We start from the raw sequence: 23750 nt of genomic DNA on the forward strand, positions 1-23750 counted from the left end.
GAGTTACCTGTGGGGGGGGGGGGGGGGGGGGGGGGGGTTGGTGAATCGCGTACTGATGGGAACCATGATATGTGTGTGACAGCCACATTCCTAGATAAAGAAGTGCATGTGGGGAAGGGTACAGCAAATTGATTGCTGACCTCTTTGTGTGGAATTTAAGTGCTATCCTCTCCTATTGTTGGGAATCCTCCAATGAATAACATGAACTAAAAATATTAACCAAACATCGGAAACGGGACTTTCAGTAAAAAGAGAGTTTTGAGATTTCAATAGGACTTTTGTAGTTTAAAAAAGTAAATGTTAACCTGAGCAGGAATGGAATGGGAACTTGCTGATTTTGAGTAGAGCACTCTGCCACAACAACACGTGTCTGCATTCCATGATCAATGTATTTGGAATTACTATTACGGAGACAAAAATCACCCTGAATGTGCCCGACCTCATCAGATCTCAGAAGCTCAACGGGGCTGCACCAAGATAATAACATCGTGGATAAAACATCTGCTGAAGGCTCCTGTGGCGCTATGTTGCAGCAGATAGCAGTGCACCAAAATCAATTGGTGTACCGTACTACGCTCCAACGCCTGTGCTTCCTGCCTTTACCGGCCTGAACTTTACCATTCCAGTGAAGTATGTTCAAATAAACCCCAATAACACGCATGCCGTGGGGAGGCCTCTCAGGCAGTAGTGATGGTCAAATGGGCTGTACATGCACAAATATGAGAGTGCTGCAGTGGCGAGATGTTAACTCACTCGTCTGGTATGCAGGAGGTCGTGGGTTCGATCCCAATCCCGACCCTGACGCCTGCTGTATATTTGGAGTTTGCATGATCTCCCTGCGGTCGTGTAGATTTTTCTCCGGATCCTCAGGTTTTTCCCTCCACATTAGAGACATGTATTTTAGATTATTTTCCTGCTCTAAATTTCCACATGAGAAGCCACTTTGTTGAGATATAATTTGAGGCCAGGGCCCTTCTTTAAAAGAAGCTGTAGAGCTCAATGGGCCTTGCCCGGTGTAAACAAAACACATTCCTGCGGAGGGAGCTGGTAGTGACGTTGGGTTGCTCGGTCAATGGCCAGGGTCAACGGCGGCGTGGTGTATTCCGCAAATATGCCCAACTGTGAGGGCGGGCACAAGCCGGCGTGAGTAGGTTAAACGTTGAGTTTTATAAGGGCACCACGGGGTGACCAGCCCCTCCCCACGCAGCCCCTCCCCACCCTCTCCACCCAGCCCCTCCCCACCCTCCCCTCCCAGCCATTCCCCTCCCCACCCACCCTCCCCTCCCCACCCAGCCCTCCCTCCCCACCCAGCCCCTCCCTGCACGACGGACACAATAATCCCCTGTGGGCTGGCGTAACCAGGAGGTTCCTACCAGTACTAGTAGAAGAATGTAATATCACATTCAGTTGAGATGTACAGTATGTATGTTGAACTACGTGACAATCGTAGAGATAACATCTCGGATCGCCTCTCTCCAAGAAGCCACTAAGGATTGGCGGGCGAGTGGATGATGTCGGTAACTTAGGAACCTTGGCAGATGTCATCTATTTTCCAGTGAGATAGCAGCTGGGGAAAACTCTGCTTTTGACTCCTCCCCCGTTAGCATCCTCTGCAACCAATGGCAAGCGGTGTGGCAACCGCACCCCCCTTGCATGGCACACACCCACCCCATCTGCCGCACGCACCCACCCGCCACGTGGTGCTATCAATAGCTCGTGTATTTACGGGGGTGTGTGATCGTTCGGGAATTCAGAACCACGAGGCTCGCTCTCACCTCTCTCTTTCTCACTCTCCGTGTTTCTGTAAACATTGTACACACATGCACCGAGGAGTCGACTCAGTGCCTTAGGGAGACAAAGGCGGCCGGGCGTGGTGCTGGCCACCCAACCCCCCGTTTGTGTGCCATGCCGGCCTTCATAGGTGGCTCGCTAACAGCACTTGCCCCAAAAGTCCGTGAAGGCTATACCGGGGACTTTTGTCAATATAATGCAAGAGTTCTGTGCTCATACGTCAATGTCAATGATGTTTGTGGTGACAGGCAGGTTTGGGTTACGCGTTTGTAATCTGTCCCGTGCCACTACGCCTACTCATTACAGTAAGAGGCGTGAATGGAAGTGTACATGCAGGGTAACAGGAAACACAGCAGATACATCAATAAAGTGTCTAGTTAAAGTCAAGGTGTCTCTACTCAGGTGAATATTTGGTAGCGCTACCCAAGTGAACATGCCAACGTTGGCAGGAGCGTGGAACCGTTTGGCCCAACGTTGTATGTTGACTGGGACTCTCTATTTGCAAGCCTGAGCTAATTACGGTAATTCCACATTCCTGTGGTTCAGGACGGCTTTCTCCATAGGATGACCACTTGACTGTCTAAAAAGTGGATAACTCATTATATTGGCCCTAGAGGAATGGAAGTATGATCAGGATGTGAACTCACAACCTTATATAAATAAACATTCTCACACAAATTTTAATGTACAGCCCCTTTGGAAATCCACTAAAAGGTGAGGGCCTCTCCATGCCATAGGGTGCCTATATACATCTGGCAGTTCACCAGCATTGTTTCAACAAAGCTGCAGACTAAATGTGGAAATCATTCCAGAGTTCTCTTGTACTGAACAAATGCCGCTGAAATTATGCCCTCCTTGAAGTTTGTGTGACCGATGGAATGTGTAAAAAATATATTTTTTTAAGTGGAGGGGCAGATACGTGAAGGAGGCGTATTGCTTACTCTATGTTTATATTATAGTGATGGTATGGATGGAGAGCAAAGATAAGGGCGCCTAATAGTACAGTACAATGTTGCCGCACTGCTCTCTGCTGCCCACAACGCAGCCTCGCAGCAGCGGACAACTTGCACGCATGGGGGTCGCTCAGACAACAACAAGCACTCTCCAGGCACAGACAATTTTCCCCTCTGTTCACCTGGACAGAGGTTATGAGACACGATTTTTTTAAGTAAACAATTTAGAATGTAAACTATTTTGAAAGTGAATAATTTTGATAGTAAGCAATTTTGAAAGTAAACAATTTTTAAAGTAAATAATTTTGCAGGCAAACAATTTTTTAAGTAAACATTTTTTTTAAGTAAACAATTTTGAACGTTAATAATTGTTAAATTCAATTATTTTGATAGTAAACTATTTTGAACATAAACTATTTTGAAAGTTAATCATTTTGAAAGTAAATAATTTTGAAAGTTAACAATTTTGAAAGTGAATAATTTTAAAAGTAAATAATTTTAAAAGTGAATAATTTTAAAAGTAAATAATTGTGAAAGTAAACAATTTTGAAAGTGAATAATTTTAAAAGTAAATAATTTTGAAAGTGAATAATTTTAAAAGTAAATAATTTTGAAAGTAAACAATTTTGAAAGTGAATAATTTTAAAAGTAAACAATTTTGAAAGTGAATAATTTTAAAAGTAAATAATTTTAAAAGTGAATAATTTTACAAGTAAATAATTTTGAAAGTTAATCATTTTGAAAGTAAATTATTTTGAAAGTAAACAATTTTTAAAGTAAACAATTTTGAAAGTGAATAATTTTAAAAGTAAATAATTTTGAAAGCAAACTATTTTGAAGGTAAGAAATTTTGAAAGTAAACACTTTTGAAAACAAACAATTTTGGAAGTAAACTATTTTGAATGTAAACAATTTTCAAAGTGAACAATTTTGAAAGTAAACTATTTTTCCAGTAAACTATTTTTCAAGTAAAATATTTTGAAAGTAAACACTTTTGAAAGTAAATAATTTTGAAAGTAAATAATTTTTAAAGTGAATAATTTTGAAAGTAAACTATTTTTTTTAAGTAAACAATTTTCAAAGTAAACAATTTTCAAAGTAAACCATTTTAAAAGTAAACTATTTGATGATGCTGAGTTGGCAGTTATGCACAAGCACAAATGACAAATAAAACTCAACACTTTCGTCAATATCACTTGCCTTGAAGTGAAAAATATACATGCATAATAGGCAATAAATCAGGCAATGGCCTAAAACGTCGCCTTAAAATAATTAGTCCATTATATTATCTGCTAGGATTTAATTTAATTGTAGGGGTGTTAAAGAGAGGGCCCGTTATGCATGGCAGCCTATGGAAAACAAACACAGTGGGCGGGGCTACGTAAGTGCACGAGCAAGTGCTCTCTACGACGTCCGAGCCAGACACCCTGGGGGGGGGGCTGGTTCGAACGTTATGATCCCCCGGGGCCCCACCCCTCAGGGAGGGGTTGGGTATAAAAGGGGATGTTCAAAGGGCTCAAGGCAGTTATGTTTAAGCTAAGGGAAGAAGATTGAAGACGTCTTAGATAGAGCCCTGGACTCCCCTGGTTCGATGTCCTTTTCAGGGCCGGACAGGATTGAGCCAGCGGCGTGGTCCCGAAAGCCAGAGCCGGTGCTCTTGTAAGAGCTGGTCTGGAACTCCGGGTACCGGGCCCGACTTACCAGTGTCGGGCCAGTTAGCCTCCCCTAGCCCATCAGCGGAGGATTCGGGGCTAGGACAGAGTTAGCTAGGGGTGTATCCCGAGTTATACGGGTGAGGGGGCCAATACCCCCTCGAGTGTGTATATGCCCACTGTCATATTGTGAATAAACATACGTGTGCCTCAACCTCGGCGTCAAGCGTCCTCACCGGTACTTCATAATTATGAAATGTACGTGCTATGAAGAAGAGTTATTGCCAGAAACATCACCTACAGTCTATTCTCTTATAACGTAGTAGTTGCGTTCCTGAAGAACACCACGTTTTGGAAAAATAATGTTGTTAATAATATATAATGCAGGGCAAAGCACAGTCCGCGATAACACATGCAATGCGTATGCAGGCTGAACGAAGATTGAGGCACGTGGGTAGCATCTAGAAGCATCCAGCAGCATCCCACCTTGTGTGATGCTACGCCAAGGCAGCCGCACAACCGCTTATTCCTACTCGCATGACGTAGTTCTGTTCACTCGATCACGTTATATCCAATTCACACCCGCTTTATAAAAAATGTGTTCCCTAATGCATTCATCGCGCTATATCCAATTGGCGTCATGAAAACACACACTATCGGAGAACAGACTGTATTACCTTTCCTTTCCAGGCCACGGTGTTATTGACACATCTTTGGAGTTTTTTAAAACCTATTTTTAAAGTAGGGCAATACAGTTCAATTAGTCACCTGCAATTAAGCCACTGCTCAAAGCTCTGCCCAACTGAGAGATCACACGGAGGTGTGGGAATAATTTAAACAGTTTTTTTTCATTGAGGCCATTCACTTGTGCCAGAATTAAATTTAACTATGAAAGTGCCCCTCTTGTGTTGTCATTTGACCTATATAGATAGCTTCATTTAACAGATGAATTCCATTAAAGTACACTTCATTAGGCTTATCACTCTCATCAATAACACTGTGACCTTTAAAGGTAAAAAAACACCCCGTATAATTGGTGACATTTCGTGCAATGGCCAAACTTGATAGTGCATATTTTGTTTCTAACAGCCGTGCGTGAATGGGTCAAATGTGTACACTTAGTTTGTACTACTGGAGTCGTTACGCTTTTGACAACCCCGTATTGTAAAGTATTAACATGGACGAATTTATTAAAAGAGCGTATTGTCTACGATGATTGACAATAGTATTTTTGTTCATAGAGGAAAGCGTCAGTGACACCTAAAACTCGTTTATCAGCAAAGTCCTACATTGCGATGTTTGGCGAATTCCATCACTGAATGATTGACATGTGAGGGCGTACACAAGCTGATAACGATCAAAAGCTCTTTACAGAGGATTCAAGAATCCATGAACTGCGCTTCCATCCCCTGACCTCCTTGCAGCCTAACCAGCATGCTTTGGAGTTCCACAGATCTGTGCGATCCACCAACTTTTGCCCTCAAAGCTGGACTACAGACACGAAGAGCCTTCTGTTCAGATAGTCAATAACATTATGGTATTTTGATCCCCAGAGATTTAACAAACTTGAAAACACAGGCACGCCACTCAGTACACTGGTGGTGGCTTAATGTACTGAGTAAACACGAACAATGTCCACTTATCTACTTTTGTATGGAAAAAGAAAGTCCTGCAGTGACAAAGTTACGTAAATAATTAATGGCCCGAGGAATAATTTACATCTTTAAATCTGGGTTTAATTATCATCGTAATGTTGTATGTGTGATGCACACAGTTTCCGTTCAATTCCACAGAGAGAATGAAGGCATTGGATCAGGAGGCAGGCAATCACAAGCGAAGGAGAAGAGAGGTCTTGAGCAAGGACTGGAATGGAGCCCGCATTGCATACAAGCAGCAACGTGTTTCAGACAGCAGGTTCACCAGGTGTAGGAGTGGCTCGCCACCCATACATTCATCAATGGCATGCTTCACATTTACAGAGCCAAAGTGCTCAGGCTGACCTTAGCTGACTTCAGTCTGCATTATTTAAGGTTTATTACCACTATTAGCATGGAGATTTGAACACCACAAGTGATGACACAGGCTTGTCGCCCGAACACGTCAAAAAGCACAAGACCTTGTGGTGTTCGCACAAGGCAGAAACGTGAGATAGTCGCCGTACCTGTGCGGCTTCTTTATGTTGTATGCCTTCATATGTAGCTCCTTCTTCTGTCTGCGGTATCCTGGGGGCTTTTCCGTCGGCAATCAGCTGAACGGCTTCCGTCTGAACAATGTGATATAACACGCGGTTGCAAGTACTGGTCTACGGTGTGCACAGCACAAGGGCAGTGCTCAACGCATTACTGTGTTGGACCGCATGACAAGAAGCCATGCACGACACTGGCACGCGATGGAACTTTTAAGTGGAAATATTTTTCAACCAGGTGCAGGAAAGCCAGACTGAAATACACAAATAGAAGTTACACCAAAGAGCTTGTTGGACTGAACTTAATAGATGTATTCAACGGCAAGATGACTTGGGTAGATTGGGACATGATACAAAAATATATATATATATCGGAATCAGAATATTTCTTTACACTGTTTATCTGTGTCTCGCTAACAGCACCTGCCCCAAAAGTCCGTTATGGCTATACGGGGGATCTTTGTCTTTGTGACACCCACCGCGTCGTGTGCCGTGCCGGCCTTCATAGGTGCTCACTAACATCCCTTGCGCGAACAGTGTGTTAAGGCTATACGGGGGATCTTTGTCTTTGTGTGTCTGTGTGCCTGTAGTTTTCGCAGATGTCCAGTATTTTTTTCACAGATATCAGATATATTTGAAAAGACATGATTTGTGATACAGGAAGATGCTGATCCATGTATCGCACAGCCAATTATTGTATTGAGCTCCCCTGTGACAAAACTGAAGATTTTCTAACCAATATCACTATATTTTAAATAAGAATTGATGTGATTGGGAATAAGCTTCACCTGTGATAAGTAATTTTTTACGTATGCTACATTTATATTATGTACATTCTCACTTTCCACTGAACAGTTATCACATTGTAGACATAATTAATAAATTACCTACATTACATATAACTGCAATGATCTGCATAATGCTGCAATACTTAATGCCACAATTTCTCCCCATAGTGCATATCACTGCATGTATTGCATATTTTTATCATAACACACTGCTCAACAAAACACACACAGCATTGTAATAATTCGTTATTTAATGACACACCATAATGTATAACACAATGTGTAATAGCATAATAAATTACATATCACCACACTGCCTTGCCAAACACAATGCATAACAATGCAAAGCATCACACAGCACCACACTGCATTGTCCAACACAAAATATACCATTGTAATACATTATGTAACGCCACACTGCAATGTATAGAACAATGCACAACAATATGAAGTGGTGCACAGCACTCATGTACGGTCAGTGGTGGAAATGAGCCGGAACGCCCCGAAACGCTGTGGTAGGAGTGAAAATTTGAACCCAACTGCATTCCGGGAGGAATTAAAAATTAATCTTTGTTTTTTACATAGATATGCCCCTAGACTAACAGAGAGACCCACATACATGCATAGAGACCTACAGACATGCACGACTACCCACAGATGCGCACAAAGATCCACAGAGGAGCACAGATGCCCACAAACACAGAGACCCAAAGAGGAGCACATATACCTACAGACACCCACAGATAAACACTTAAACCCACAAACACACAGACACCCGCAGACACACACAGAGACCCACAGACAGAACAACAACAACAATCGCCATTCGCCACTAAGTGACGGTGACATCACCACGACGGGTGCGAGGGGCTGGTAACCTCTCCACCTTCATTACCACTAAACCACGTCTAAAATATCTAAAATACCCGCAGACACGGGCAGAGACCCACAGACGTACACAGACACCCACATAAGGAGCGAAGCTCCTCCTCTTCAGATCTAGTGGGGGTGGTTGGGGGGAATCATTTATGAGTTCCCCCCATAATATCTCCCCATTCCCAGCCCTCTGCACTGCACGGCTCGACACAACACTCAGCTCAGTGGCGCGCTGCGCTCACCATGGCCTTGATTCCCTCGGGGTAGAGGAAGCGGTTGTAGAGCGAGTCCACGGTGTCGTTGGGCTCGACGCGGCACTCGCGCTGTAGCAGCAAGGGCCCCGTGTCGAGGCCGGCGTCCGCCCAGAACACGCTGAGGCCTCCGCGCTGGTCCCCGTGAATCAGAGTCCTGCAAGCCACAAAAGACAAAGACACCCCCCCCCCCCCCATATAGCCTATTAACAGACTGTAGGGGACAATTGCCGTTAGCGAGTAGCGCCTATGAAGGCCGGCACAGCACACGAGCAGGTGGGTGGCCAGCACACGCCCGGCCGCCTTTGTCTCCCCAGAGGCTATGTTTATACACCACACCAGGTACTCATTTGAGTCGACCTAGGGGAGGCCCAGGACCGGTTCAGATCATCGTCACTGGTGTTGGCCGTAAGTGGGAATCGAACTTCGGTGTCTGGTTTTGAAGCGCAGTGCGCTAACCGCTACCCCACCCCTCCACCTGCGAGCCACCCACACAAACACACAATGATGCTTTACCACTGCGTTGGTTTTCGTGCTGTACAGCGCCATACCCAGTGACCTGCCGATGTGTGTTCGGGCTGTACCGTGTGTTGTTCGGCAAGATGTCCGACGTTTTTCTGCATCTGGTGGAAGCTTCTTCGGGAGCTGAATTGAGCAGCTAAATTTTTCTATCGGTTATAAAGCATTGCCTGCTGCTGCTGGTATTGTCAGTTCTTCCCGTTGATTTGCTCAGCTCTCTGATATAGACTGAGAATACAGTAATGATAAGGATGCATTTTTTTAAAGGAAAACTTGGGAAGTTTTGGCCAATTCAATTTTCAAGGAGCGTTTTGCCTGTTGGAGAGGACCCGTGCCCAAGGACAAAATCAACACACACGTGGGGACAATACTGAGAGGTCGACACAGACGTGCTCATAGGACCAATTGGTTTACCGCCTTACTGCCCGGCACGTGTGGGAGTTCCACAAATCAAAGCGTCTCACGCTGGATTGCGTGCGCAGTGTATGAGTGCAATGCACACCCCCGTTGAGGGGCTGGGCTGTCTGTCAGTCTCTTCCAATACATCCAAAGCACTTAGGCCTGTACTTGTTGTGACACATAAGCCAGCCTTTACCACGTGATCAATAACGCACGGGTCTGTTAAATGCCCCGCCTGTCAGGGGACTTTCGTGACTCCATCGATAGCTGCTACTGCGATTGTTCACTGACACCTGCCCAGTAAGTACTTGTTATTCTATCAGTAACGCCTGGGCCTGGGTGCATGTGACCTCTCAGAAAACCTTCACTACTCACTCGTAAAAAAAATAAGGAGTAACTAGCTGTCGGTGAGCCTTCACTATTCCCCAAGGAATAAAAATTCATAAATTGACAAGCAATATTAATGTGTTAGTATCGCTGTTATATTAATCACACGTCCAGGATAACAAAGCTGGAATCACAATAATTGCAGATATAACCAATTCAAGTACTGTATGTATTGGATACGACACTTTCAGCTGCCCTGTGTCACTATTCCACTCAGAATAAATCTAATGAGTATATATAACAATTTACCTCCTTTCCTCACAATTAAATTAATTCACGAATTTAGTATCGTTTCAATCAAGGAATGTCCTCCTTATTTGTACCCTCTGTTTCGTATCGTCTCTCTAATCTGTACCTGTCTCACGTTGTTCAGTCTTGTTCGTCCCACAAATCCAAAGGTCGTCATTGCGAAAAAATTTGCACGTAATTTGCACTTCGATGCACGCATCGTTGGGCAGGGTCTGCGGCAATTCCAATCGGCTATTCGCTACGTGCCCAAAAACAACCGTGGCGGCGTCCGGTATCGCACGCGAGCCTGAGCGAGAAGCGGAACCTACCAATTGATGGCGGAGGCACCGCGGTGGCGAGGCAGCAGGGATGGGTGGTAGATGATGGAGCCGTGGCTTGGGTGATCTATGACGTCCATGGGGATGAACTGCGAGCAGAAGGGCAGCACGTTGAGCTGGGCTCCGAGGGACTTGTACGCCTCCAGCACCTCCGGAATGGGCTTTCCCTTCGTCCTCCAACGAGGGAACTTGAACACGGGCGTCCCCTCCTTGTCGGCCACCAAAGCTATCGGAGTGCAGAGCAGCTGAGAAGTTAATACACGAGGACCCCTGTGCGACAAGAGTTCACATCACAGCTTTGGGTTGATCTTCTTGGTTCTTTCGGTAAAGTCACGTAGAAGGGAAATAATAAAATAATAAAAATAAAACATAATAAAATAATTCTCACGACGTTTCGGCCACAACGCAAGCAGCCTCCCCTCCTGGCTGCTTGCGTTGTGGCCGAAACGTCATGAGAATTATTTTATTATGTTTTATTTTTATTATTTTATCATTTCCCTTCTACGTGACTTTACCGAAAGAACCAAGAAGATGAATCCCTGCAGTCACGAAAGCTTTAAATCGAAATAAAAAGCTTTGGGTTGACGTCGGCCTTGTTGTCTCTGGGGTCATTAAAATAAGTACCATGTTGTGGGAAAATCAACAGAAAGGATTTGCATGAAGAGGGCACGTGCTTAAATGTCTTGGTAACTCGAGGTGCCTCAGAGCGCATCTCATCTCATCTATTCCAATGCCTTGCTATAGAGTTTAGTAAAGGGGATCCCCAGTGGCAGCCAGCCTTATGCGGAACGTGTACGCAGCACTGGCCTGAAAATGGGAATTAGTCTGCATTAGTCTGCCAGGAGGGGAGGATGTTGCTCTGTGGGTTTTCCCAATTATGTATTTTGCAAGTAATTTATCAAATTTGGAAAAAGTAGATGATGACATCAACACACAAGGCCTGCTAATTTGTATTTAAGATTAGGGGACTTTCAATCTCCGCTATGAAGAAGACGGCACGTATTTATGGTTAATGCACCTGCAGTGGTTGTCATATGGATTGTATGGTCCATTCCATAGGAACGTGGAATTTTGAGCACTGCTTCAGAACCATGTATGTATTATGTAGAACTTCTTTCACACAGTACACAGTCTACCATGCTAATCGGAGGTGCGGGGGAAGGACAACAAACTAAACACAAAAAGCAGTTCTAAAGAAATTCGTTTTCAATCTAGATTTAAAAGTGTACAGCTCCAGTGGCTTTCTAATATCGGAAGGAAGAGCGTTCCAGACGGCCGCAGAAGCGCATCTGAAAGCGCACAATGAAGTGACCGTCTTTGTTCCATGGCCATCCAAATGCTGCTGCGAGGAGGACCGGACTTCGCGTGATGATGTATGCTCCTTGAAACCAGCAAGGTATTGTGGTTTATTTGTGGCCAGCACTTTGTGTCTAATAACTGCGACCTTATACTGGTAGGAACCTCCTGGTTACACCATTCTACAGGGGATTATTGTGTCCGTCCGTCGTGCAGGGAGGGGCTGGGTGGGGAGGGAGGGGCTGGGTGGGGAGGGGAGGGTGGGGAGGGGCTGGTTGGGGAGGGGCTGGGTGGGAAGGGGAGGGTGGGGAGGGGCTGGGTGGGGAGGGTGGGGAGGGGCTGGGTGGGGAGGGTGGGGAGGGGCTGGGTGGGGAGGGTGGGAAGGGGCTGGGTGAGGGGTGGGAGGGGTGGGGCTGGGTGGGACTGGGTGGGGAGGGGAGGGTGGGGAGGGGCTGGGTGGGGAGGGTGGGGCTGGGTGGGGAGGGGAGGGTGGGGAAGGGCTGGGTGGGGGGTGGGAGGGGTGGGGCTGGGTGGGGAGGGGGGGGCTGGGTGGGGAGGGTGGGGCTGGGTGGGGAGGGGAGGGTGGGGAAGGGCTGGGTGGGGAGGGTGGGGAGGGTGGGGAGGGGCTGGGTGGGGAGGAGCTGGGTGGGGGGTGGGAGGGGTGGGGCTGGGTGGGGAGGGGCTGGTCACCCCGTGGTGCCCTTATAAAACTCAATGTTTAACCTACTCACGCCGGCTTGTGCCCGCCCTCACAGTCGGGCATATTTGCCGAATACACCACGCCGCCGTTGACCCTGGCCATTGACCGAGCAACCCAACGTTCCTACCAGCTCCCTCCGCAAGAATGTGTTAACGTATTCGTTCGACAACCAGAAGCGCTGGACTAACATAGAGCCTCGATGTGAAAATGTATATGTACGGTGAAAATAAGTTCAATGTACATACATACATATACCCACTATTTTTTTTATGGTACAGTATTTAGATGTCAGTAGCTAATCATAGCAGTATATGACCGAGCACTACAATGCTTTATTGTTCAGAATTCTCCTGAGAAATTAAAGGACACTTAATTGACGACGGATGACAGAATGGCAGACGTTGCAGGTCTGGCTCAGTGAGCTGACTATAATTACATTCCCAGTGAACCAATAAATGCGTCATCGCTGGCAAATATAAACCTCGTTTTGATGACGACTCTTAAAATGTCCATTTAATTTGTCACTTGGAGCACTGCCTGGAAGTGTGTGCAATGCCCAAATGACAATTGCAAAAATTCTAAGAGTGCTGTTTGAAATTCAGAAAATGTAGGAACACAGTTGCACAAAGGCAATAAAACGTTTTTTTTTACCCGTTAGCTGACAATGCAGTTGTATGTCTGTATGTTGAACTTCTTTCGCAACGTACATACCCAACTGTGCCAATCGGAGGTGCAGTTGTGCACACGACGAAACAAAAGCTAAACTAATAGTACATTTATCACGTTGAAAACTGTGTAGGAAGAGTAAAGGATGAAAATAGCTTCACTTAATACATAAAGGCACGAACACATTTAGGCACGAACACTTTTGATTGAATGGGTTTTATTCATTTGTCACTTATAACCTCTATACTATTAATTATTGAATTACTTCATTAAGTTGGCCTTATAAGGAAAAGTACGCAATAGACCATGGCCTTTCGTCTAAGCACATATAGTGGCGACTTCACTTTACACAATGAGGCCTATTAAGAAGGGCTAGTGCCTAAAACATTGCCTATTATATAGTTTTCCTTTTGAAGGAAAAGTTAATAAATAAATAGTTTTATTTAGGTGAAATTTCCATTTCAATTGTGTAAGGATATTTAACAAAGTGGAAATTCACCCAGGATCACACCACAGAAAAGTTTGATTTCGAGTGCTTACCAAACATATTGATTACACTGTGTAATAATTTAGATTGATATGTTGTTTTTTTCTGACTTCATTGAAAATAGGTACATTAAAAATATCACTGTCCTGGTCACAAAAGAAAAGTTTGTGGGGAATAATAGCCATTTTATATACTTTTTAGGCATAAGCAATTACGAAATAACACTTACTACCCAGGAACAAAAATTGTGTTACATAGTGTGATTCTCCCAATGATTGCTTTCTCTATTTAATGATTCAAATAATAAGTAGTTTATACAATGATATTCATTTGTCTTTTGGAACTGTATTCTTAAGGCTTGAAGTGTGAGTCTGCTTTACTGTTCCAGTTCACCAAACAGTAACATTTCCAAAGACCCAATATCTGATAATAAATAAGAGATCTGATTAGTGACACTGGTTACAGCGCTTGACTCATACTCAGGTCACGAGTTCAAATTTTGCACGATAAAATCACCACCACTTTGAGGGAACTCAAATGCACTTTTTGTTGAATGGGCCAACTATACCTTGCTATAGGAACATGTAATATCACCCACTGACTCAAGGTCATCAACAAAAAACTATTTTAACTTTTTTTTTAATTTACCAGGTAAGGCACACTGAGCTAGATAGCTCTTTTTCAGAAGCGACCGAGCCGCAAATGATAGCTCAACAAAGTGGCTTATCACGTGGACTTGTGTTGCAACCAAATATTCTAAAACGCACGCTTCTAAATGTGGAGGGAAAACCGGAGGACCAGGAGAAAAAATCCACGCGACCATGGGAAGAACATGCAAACTCGAAATATACAAGCGCCAGAAATATACAAGCGTCAGAGTCTGGATCCAACCCACAACCTCCTACATATCAGGAAATGGAAACAATATCTCGCCACCGTGACACCCCATCGCGGCCCTCCACGATCACCACCCCACAACATGAACATTTTATAACATTAAGCAATACTACATATCCCCATGATAAAGTATTCTAAGTGAAAGTTGGCGCAAACAATGCAATATAAACAATCATATAAATAGAATAATCACTGATGCAATTGTGCTAAGCCAAGTAAGAAACTTACCCAAGGGGTCGGGCTTTCCATTGACATCAGGGATGGTGAATACCCCCACGATAGCATGGCCCTCCTTCCGCAGGGACTTGTACACCTCCTGTCCGAACAGGCTCTGTCCAATCACAGCCACCTTCAGCTTGTTGGCATAATAAACCTGAAAAGACAGCAACAAAGGATGCAGGGCAAAATAATGGAATCATTGAATGGGAATACAGGCATATGGTATAATGAAACTCAAGGTGAAATTTAAAGTGGGTCCTGACTCTAACGTCAATGGAACTGCGCTGATCTAATTTAGCTTTACCACCACACTTATAATTGGGTGCAAGCCAGCAGCCTCATAATGCTTTGCCATGTTAGACCACTAGAAATTGTCATTATTACGTAATGTGATTTTTTTGGTTCTGATTATGATTTCCCTCCCCACCCCCAATTGCATCCCAATTGTGTTGTCAGCATCATGTTATTTGATTCAATTTCCCATTTGCTTTTCTCGCATACCAGTACAGCCCTTTATGTTAGAGAACAACCAATGGAAGTGGACATCACAGAGCTACATTTTCAAGTGACCTCTGATCCACGCAGCAGAGGGCAGCACTTTTTCACCCACTGCATATGACGGTCATGTTCATTGCATGACAGTCAGACCGATGTTTTAAATCTCAATGCTGGAATTTAGCCACATCAAATGCAGAACCAAAGTTAATGTTATGGGGTTTTTTTGTGTGCAGTTATTGGTAACCATCAACCCATGACACTTGAGAACCCGGCTGAATTTACAGGCAGTGACTTGGATTCAAACCCAGGATCTCACCAATGCCAGCTCAGCACTCGTATCTCTGAGCCACCCAGCCACCAGTGGCGGCCCCTGCAAAATCTCTCAGGGGGGGCAAATGTCTGGATGATTGATAAGGATAAGGTCCACCCATGCAATGGATAAATTAACAGCTTAAGCATGTAAAGGCAACTTCACTTCTTTAATATTAATGAAAAATAAAGTGACTCTTACAATACATCTTGTTTGTTTCTATACTCACTATTAAAACAAACCACTCAAGTTTATTTTATTAAAGATTCCACTCGGTGGCGATAAATTATATTGTTGGATGAAACGTGCATACGTATGATGACGTTAGCACGTATGATGACATAAGCACGTTAGGGCGAGCCCTCCCGGAAGCCATAGAGAATGCATTGGAGCGCCTCCCGGTCGAAAAAAAACATCTTTGAATGTAAGTCTATGGGGCCACTCGGGGCGATTCTCAGCCGGAGTGAAATCGCCCAAAAAGAGGCGGTACTCCACAGAACGTGACATGACGCTGATTGGACTATATCCAGAGGCTGCAGTGACGGCTAGCGTGACTCTGTGGTTCAATGACATTGGTGGTGCGTCGCCCAATCGCCCTAATGAAGAAACCGCCCCTGCCAGCCACCTTGCATGTAATTAGTATTCCATATCAATACGATACAGCACGTGTTAATTGTTAAGTCAAAGTGTCTCCCGGCTTCAACGGGATTGGGTTTACAGTCGTGAGCACTGTAAATATTGGAAATTCCACATTACTATGATGGGGGCCAGTCTCTCCATAAAATAATCACCATTGAATTCCCAAGACACGGTAACCATTTTATTGCTCAATGCATGAACGTAGGCTTTGTTGAACACTCGACTGCGATTTCTATTTTATCCTTCTGGTTGTGAGTTGAATGATGTAACCAGTCATCATGCCAGAGGTAAGTCATTCCATAGCTCGAAAAGTAACACATTAAAATTCCCATATATCCACAAAAATGTTTTTTTGTAGTTGTAACAAGTGAAATTAAGGTTATTTCGTCATTAACATAACACTGAATTCTTAACAAACAAGCTGCTATGGCCAAAGATTTTATGCAGGGTCTACATTTTTCCAATCTGCACCTCCAATTAGCACGGTTGACGGCGTACGGTGCGAAAGAAGTTCAACATACAGTACATGCGAAATACTGCACAATACATGGTCTTTTATGATCTATACATTTTTCCATAATTTGAGTCTCACAAAGTCTTACCTCCCAGCTGGTGAGATTGTGGTTGCAGCACTCTCATTCGGAATATTCTAAGTTGAAATCTCAGTACTGACGAACCTTGTGGTCAGTCCGGTTTTACTGATGATTTTCACCGAGTCTTTTAAATATTGAAAGGTGCGTACATAAATGTGTGCCGGTGAATTTATTTTGAATCAGGAATAATATAAAAATGTATTGGTACAAGGTTATTTGTCTGTCTAGAAGATTATCCCAAAACCTCTTGTAATGTCCATATTCTTTTTAGATTTAAATTTTGCGCAATCAAAGTAAGATCTGTCCAATCAAAAAAATGATTCGTTATTAAGATGAAGTAGTAGTTTTGCTCTCCATCTCAAACGTGGAAACAAATAAATGTGCATCTTGATAACAAACAAAAAATAGCCGGGTGCTGCAGTAATAGAATCTGTGATGTTTGTCTTGCAATTGTAAGGCTGAAGGTTCAATTTCTCTGGGGTTAATAAAAATGAGAACCGTTTTGTGAGAATATTAACAGTAGTTTACTTAGGAATTTAGCAATTCCACCACCAGCTCAGGATTTATAAAAAGATGAGAGCACAGATCCACACTCAATTGAGCAGGAAATCATTTGCACTTTTTAAAACCTGACTTGGCAAAAATATATCGCTTCATATTGATTAACAGAGGGGTTATGGTAGTTTATAATGATCAAATATTCACCAATTTCACATGAGCAACCTAACCCCTTTAAAGCTCTCTAACGCCTGTATTCCTCTATATTATACCATATTTATTGCAAATGTATATTATACAACATCTAACGTCTGCATAATATCGTACGTAAAAGGTAAACATAAATATGCAGTGCATTACCCCTTGCAATGGCTCTCCTGAAAAAATTCATATAGATCATTTATCGTAACGTTGTTCACCTGGTCAAATAATCACTGCTCTCTCTCTTATTGTGCTCAATGTCTACGTACAAAATAATAAGTACATAGTAGTTACTTTCATACAAAAGTTTTTTTGCAAAGTCAGAACATTAGCATATAATTGGATCAATGGAGGTCAATAATTGACCAAGCACTTTGTTATATTTAGCCGGACGGAAGAATCTTAATTATACGGGATATGAAGCTCTATAAACTGACCACATTATAATCAATGCGTATAGACAGCTGATATATAATTTAGCCCGGATTTAATTATTGGACAGTTGGTGAATTACCATCATGGTCGTCATCAATGAATGCTGATGAGTGTTGAATGAATCGCCACAACACAGTGCAGCGTATTTCGCATGTCATTGCCAGCTTACGAGGCATGTGCCACGCGGTCGGTCCGCTGCATCGCAAGGGTTCGTTTTTAGAATTCTGTGCGCCGTTTTGGTGACAGTGATATATTAGACTGCGGTATATTTGCGGTTGAATAGTCTCACACACACACAAGCAGTCGCGCACAAACACACCAATAAAGACCTGCTGCATGAATATAAATTTGGCGTTTTAAAGCTATTCTATCTGTGTTGCCAGATCACTAGTTTTAACCTACAGTTTGTACCGTTTGTAAAGAAATCAGTAACATTTAATATATTTACAGATATATTTGTAACGATATAATTTGGTTTTGGTGATTTTATACAGGATTTTTTCATATACCGCGGATTTTTTTCCAATTAAATACCTTGTGATGGCAGAATAAGCCACCCTAAACAACGGATCATCGCAATCACTCTTGGCCAACGCACTGTAGGATGCCACCACATTCTCTCACAATACTGCAGTGTAATCACTCTCAGAATGACATGAACCCATATGACGTAAGTATCATGAATAAAACAGTGCTGTCATGCTCTTTGGTTTTTTCGGTAAAGTCACGTAGGTGAAAACAAAATAAAATAAAACAACTAAATTCAATCACGACGTTTCGGAAGCAACACAAGCATCCGTCATCAGGTGTGACTGCTCCAGCAAAATTACTTTAGCGTATGAAGAGAGCTATTTAGAGACACGTGTTTATATAGGGTACTAAGGGGGGGGGGGGGAGGAGCCAAGGGGTCGGGGGGGGGGGTATGCGGCAGGCCGAGCTGTCACGACAAATAATAATAACAGTACAGTACAGTAGTGTATATGCCACGTGACTGTGTCATGGCTCATTTAGTAGAGTATACTCGGTGTTCTGAAGAGTGTGAGTTAAAATCCCGATCAGGTTCAAACCTGCCCTCCAGGATGGGTAAAATAAGCATTAGTTTGCGAACAATCACATAGTTTTGTCAGCGGTGCTTGTTTGTTTAGTTTGTATTATTATTAATATAATCGTTCAGGAAAATTTCATCTCACAATCATTGAGGAATCACAGATGAGTGGGAATGCAGCCAGGCAGTGAGCCGGTGCCAACAAGTGTCCAAGCTCTGCAGTCCTCAATAGAGTAAGATGTTTCCAGCAAATTAATGACTATGGAAACTGGAGCAACCGTAGAAAACATATGCCTGAGTGGAGCCAATACTCTATCTCAGGGGTCGGGAACCTTTTTGACTGGGAGAGCCATAAAAGCCAAATATTTCTAAATATATTTCATTGACAGCCATATAGTATTTTAACGTATAATAAATTAAATATGTCTTACTTTAAATGTGACTTCTGGTCACGGGACCCGTGACCCGTGAAATTTTATCTTCAAAACTAATTTCTGTTTACTTTAAAATGACACAGTATTATTAAGCAATATCACAAGTATTTTAAAATCATTCCAAACTGATTTTATTTTTTTTTCAACTCAAAATTTTCTGGGAGCCCATATGCCGTCACCGGAAGAGCCATATATGGCTCGCGAGCCATAGGTTCCCGACCGCTGGTCTAGCTCATACAGAAGGGAGGAATGATTAATTCTTCTTTGGTTCTTTCGGTAAAGTCACGTATAAAGAAAAAATAATAAATTAAATAATAGCATACGACGTTTCGATTGCAACACAAGCAATCATCATCAGGTATAATGAAATAGCGACATAAAATATAACCAGAAAAAAATTATAGACAGACATATAAGCAGACAGATATCACCAAGATACACAGAGCGGGCAACACAGGTACAGAGAGGGGTGATCGTGTGTTGCCCGCTCTGTGTATCTTGGTGATATCTGTCTGCTTATATGTCTGTCTATAATTATTTCTGGTTATATTTTATGTCGCTATTTCATTATACCTGATGATGATTGCTTGTGTTGCAATCGAAACGTCGTATGCTATTATTTAATTTATTATTTTTTCTTTATACGTGACTTTACCGAAAGAACCAAAGAATAATTCCTGCAGTCAAGAAAGCTCCAAAGTTAGGAATGATTAATCCACACTTTACAGTGCATTATGCTGGCGAGCCAGGGACCGGCACCACGACACACACGGGATGGGAGTTTCACAACATTCGTGCGTTCCACCAACCCTCCTCGCCTCCGCAGCTGTCATAGGAATATGGAGTTTCCACCACTGGCTTAGATGACTGCCAATGAAGATGCATTTGACAACTGAAAATGAACATACTTTGGCTCCAGAATTTTCTTAATGGGGATTCACTTGTATTTCAAAGGACTCATGATGGGCAGTGAAGTACAAAAATCCTTGACACTGCATTTGACATTTACCAAAGAGGGCTTTAGATGACACAAAAAAGCAGAGCTCATAAGATTGGAAATTACATCCTTATTAGAATCACATCATTTTACAAATGCTAAGTGCGCTGGAGGTTACAGTTAGTTGTGTGGCGAGTGTAGGAAACCCTCGCATCGGCTTGCATCTTGCGTAGCAGCCTAGCTACGCGTGGCTGTGTTCACAGGCTCGGTGTGTCCGTGTGGGTGGCGATTGTGCTGTCCGTGGTGACACTGCCTGGCGGTGGCGGTGACGAATGCACGCAGAGAGCCACACGCGGGGCATTAGCCCACAAGACCCACGCAGTCCACCCCTACCGTACATACCCGAAGCGATGCGCATCTTTTAAATAATCACTTCCACAATTTCACGGGGAGAGGGAGGGGTGGAATTATACTGGTAGGAACGAAGTGGACCAGACCACCAATAGATTAATGTGTCCGTCCGTCCGTCCGTTCGTCCGTGGGAGGGGTGGTGTTGAGGGTGGTGTTGGAAATGAAAGACTACGAGTCTTTAAATCTCACAGCGTTTCTTGTCAAAACAAACACTTTTAATTAACGTTACACTAGAATACAGTATTTTTTTCTTTAACTCCTCTATACCCAGTCGATATCTCTGTACCGGTACTAAGTATTATTCCTACCAGCCCACCCCGCAGGGTCCTGTTTTGCGTGACTAGCAGAGGTATTGTGGTAAATGTCACACTTCCACATGTCAATACGTATGTAGTCTCAGATGTTTGCTTGTGATACGTGTCCCCGTTTAATATTATCATTCACCGAAACATGATTGGGTTGTAGCTCGTTACGCTGTAGGGAAATAACAATGCGATTAATTTACACAGCAGGAAAGCCTCGGTGCTTCTCCAAGAGACATTTTCTCAGGAGGACCCTCATTTGTATTAAGTCCTCAGCACATGCGATGACAAACACCAGGTGTTCCAGGTGAGGACACGGGTCTATTAAACCGCACAGTTTATATATTGTTGGAATTGTACACTACGTCTACACGGCATATGTATGCATCGTATAATACGGGACATATACACCACCAAATACGTGCTATTAAATTGTTTATATGTGTATATCGACAGCATACATGAATACACAAGTGTTTATAATTGCCTACAATTGTAACAGTATTGTAGACTGTTTGTGACGTCTTGACCATGAATACATACTGTTAACAAGCTGCATTCCTATTAGTTGTATTCTATGTATGCGGGGTTTCAGTACATCACATTTTAATGCCACTTATTTACACAATCAGAACTTGCCAACAATTTTTTTAAATATATCAACTGCGATCCCACACGATTAAAATCAAATACCGTACACTTCTACAAGTATTGTAACAGCAACAAACCAAACAGTGAGCGAGCCTACCCAAACACAGCAGTACATTTAACAATGTATTAAATGCATCCGGTCAGTGTATTATGTAATGGTATACCGCAGCTGCGGCAGCGACATGCATCCGTTTTACACATGGGGGGGGGGGGGGGGGGAGTTAAATTAAGCCAAAAGGGGGAGAATTGCCAGTGGCTCACGACTACAAACTTAGTACGGAGTTTCTCTCGAGAGTCACAACTATTATGCAATCAGGAATGCCACGTACATTTCAGTGCACATGTTCACAGTGCAGTACAACAAGTTCAAGGCAAGTCACAAAGTGTCCCCTACATCTCACCAACCCACCCACCCACCGATATGGCCAACCGAACGACAGGCACGGACGACGCCCGTCTACGATGATTGCACGGCGCCAGTGACGGAAATTCCACATTCCCATGGCGGGGCCAGTCTATCCAGCGGACGATAACAATGTCACCGTAACGTCAGATTTCATGGTTACATATATACCGCGTACAACTGCTGCATGCGCTGTCACTCTAGCATGCACATGCCCCCCCAAAAAACCGCATGCGACGTACACGTGTTGTATTATACACACAGATACAGTGCGCTCGATTCGAATTACCCAACACCACACACATAGGACTGAAGGTACATTTGCGAACTGTGTACAACGGAGCATAAGGACACACGCACGCACACAGACACACACGAACGAGACGCGCATGTCACACACACACACACACACCGCACATACGCAGGTGCGTCAGTGACCACATGAGCCGCGTCCATACAGAAGAAACGCGCGTCAACTCACTCTGCCGGCTGACAATCTCCGCACGAAGGTGTGAGCGGCCAACATTGTCAGTCAGCCCTCCTGCACTCGAAAACCCTCAAATGTCCCTCGTCCGGAGAAATGACAAAGCTCCCTTCGCCTCTTCTCTCCCGTCTCCGGCGTGTGCGCAAGAGCTAAACGGCACCGTCGCCTTATATATATGTGTGTGAGCGTGTGTGTGTGTGCGGCAGTGTTAGCAAAGGCTTTAGTGGGAGGGGAGGAGGAGGAGGAGGTGGTGGTGTGTGGATGGAGGGGAGGAGGTGGTGGAGGCTGGAGGGCTGACGCAACGCGAGCCGGGCTGATGCGAGACAAACCGTGGGCTCCCTCCCCTCCCTTCCTCCCTCCCTCTCCTCTCCCGTGTGGTTCTCTCTTTCTCTGCCCCGGTCAGCACTCAGCAGTGACTCACATCCACCGCTGCTGCTGGGCCACCATCAGCAAGGGCAGTAACGTAACAAACGTGGGGGGGGGGGGGTCAGATTTAATATGCTGTTGTGCAATGTATTGGGTGGGAAAATAGAACGTGTTAAAGGTTATCAATGTACATTTATTTTTTTGTGTATAGTATTTTCAGATTCAGATGCTATGACGTGTAGCGTTCTGTGTAATAATTTTCACAATAATAAACAAATATCAAGGAGATATGATTAATTGGTTGACTTAAGTACTTCACCGCTGCTTAAAATCGTCTTCAGCTACGTTATGTGAACACAATACATTCACACCAAGTTTTACTTCTCGCAAAAATAGTAATGCTCAGAACGTCGGCAACAGCCCGATTTGAACCTTAGTTGACAAAATCCACATCACTTGCATTTCGCTTATAACCTGCGTAAATGCGTGGACAGTACTCGTACCTTACGTGAAGTGCACCCATGTTCAAATGAGCATTGGATGTGCTCATCCTCATTGGTGGCATTAAGTCAATGGTGGAAATTCCACGTATATAAGGCAGGACCAGTATAGAGCATTCATTGTTACTGGGTAGATTGATTCAATAACACACTGTAACATTAACATACTTGTATTGTTGAAAATGTAGCTTGTTTTTTATATATCGTCTCATTTACATTAAAGTAGTAAAGTGTATCCCTGTGTAAGGTGGGGATCATCTTAATGTATGGCCCCAGAGGGACGATAGACTGAGTTAGCCATCTGTGGGCATTTAAAGTCAACCAACTGATTGTGAATCTCTAACCGCAGCACCACTCAACCCCCGGTTTGCGTTGCAAAACCTCAAAAGGGTTAAATTAAATGTACACGCT

At 43.7% G+C, this 23750-nt stretch overlaps 1 protein-coding gene across 1 annotated transcript in view; it reads right to left on the reverse strand.

Moving 5' to 3' along the window:
• LOC133349574 (mitochondrial 10-formyltetrahydrofolate dehydrogenase-like) overlaps nucleotides 1-22697 on the reverse strand; it is a 50622-nt gene extending 27925 nt beyond the window's left edge. The window contains exons 1-5 of the mRNA XM_061563144.1: nucleotides 22471-22697; nucleotides 14642-14786; nucleotides 10359-10593; nucleotides 8488-8653; nucleotides 6558-6659 (exon numbers count right to left, since the gene is read on the reverse strand). Of these exons, the coding sequence (XP_061419128.1) occupies nucleotides 6558-6659; nucleotides 8488-8653; nucleotides 10359-10593; nucleotides 14642-14786; nucleotides 22471-22515 (693 nt within the window). The 5' untranslated portion in view covers nucleotides 22516-22697. The remainder of the gene's footprint in view (nucleotides 1-6557; nucleotides 6660-8487; nucleotides 8654-10358; nucleotides 10594-14641; nucleotides 14787-22470) is intronic.
• Between the last annotated feature and the right edge of the window lie 1053 nt (nucleotides 22698-23750).

Source organism: Lethenteron reissneri, chromosome 30 (genome assembly GCF_015708825.2).
Source record: "Lethenteron reissneri isolate LAM-NWPU_2019-01 chromosome 30, ASM1570882v1, whole genome shotgun sequence".
NCBI lineage: Eukaryota > Metazoa > Chordata > Hyperoartia > Petromyzontiformes > Petromyzontidae > Lethenteron > Lethenteron reissneri.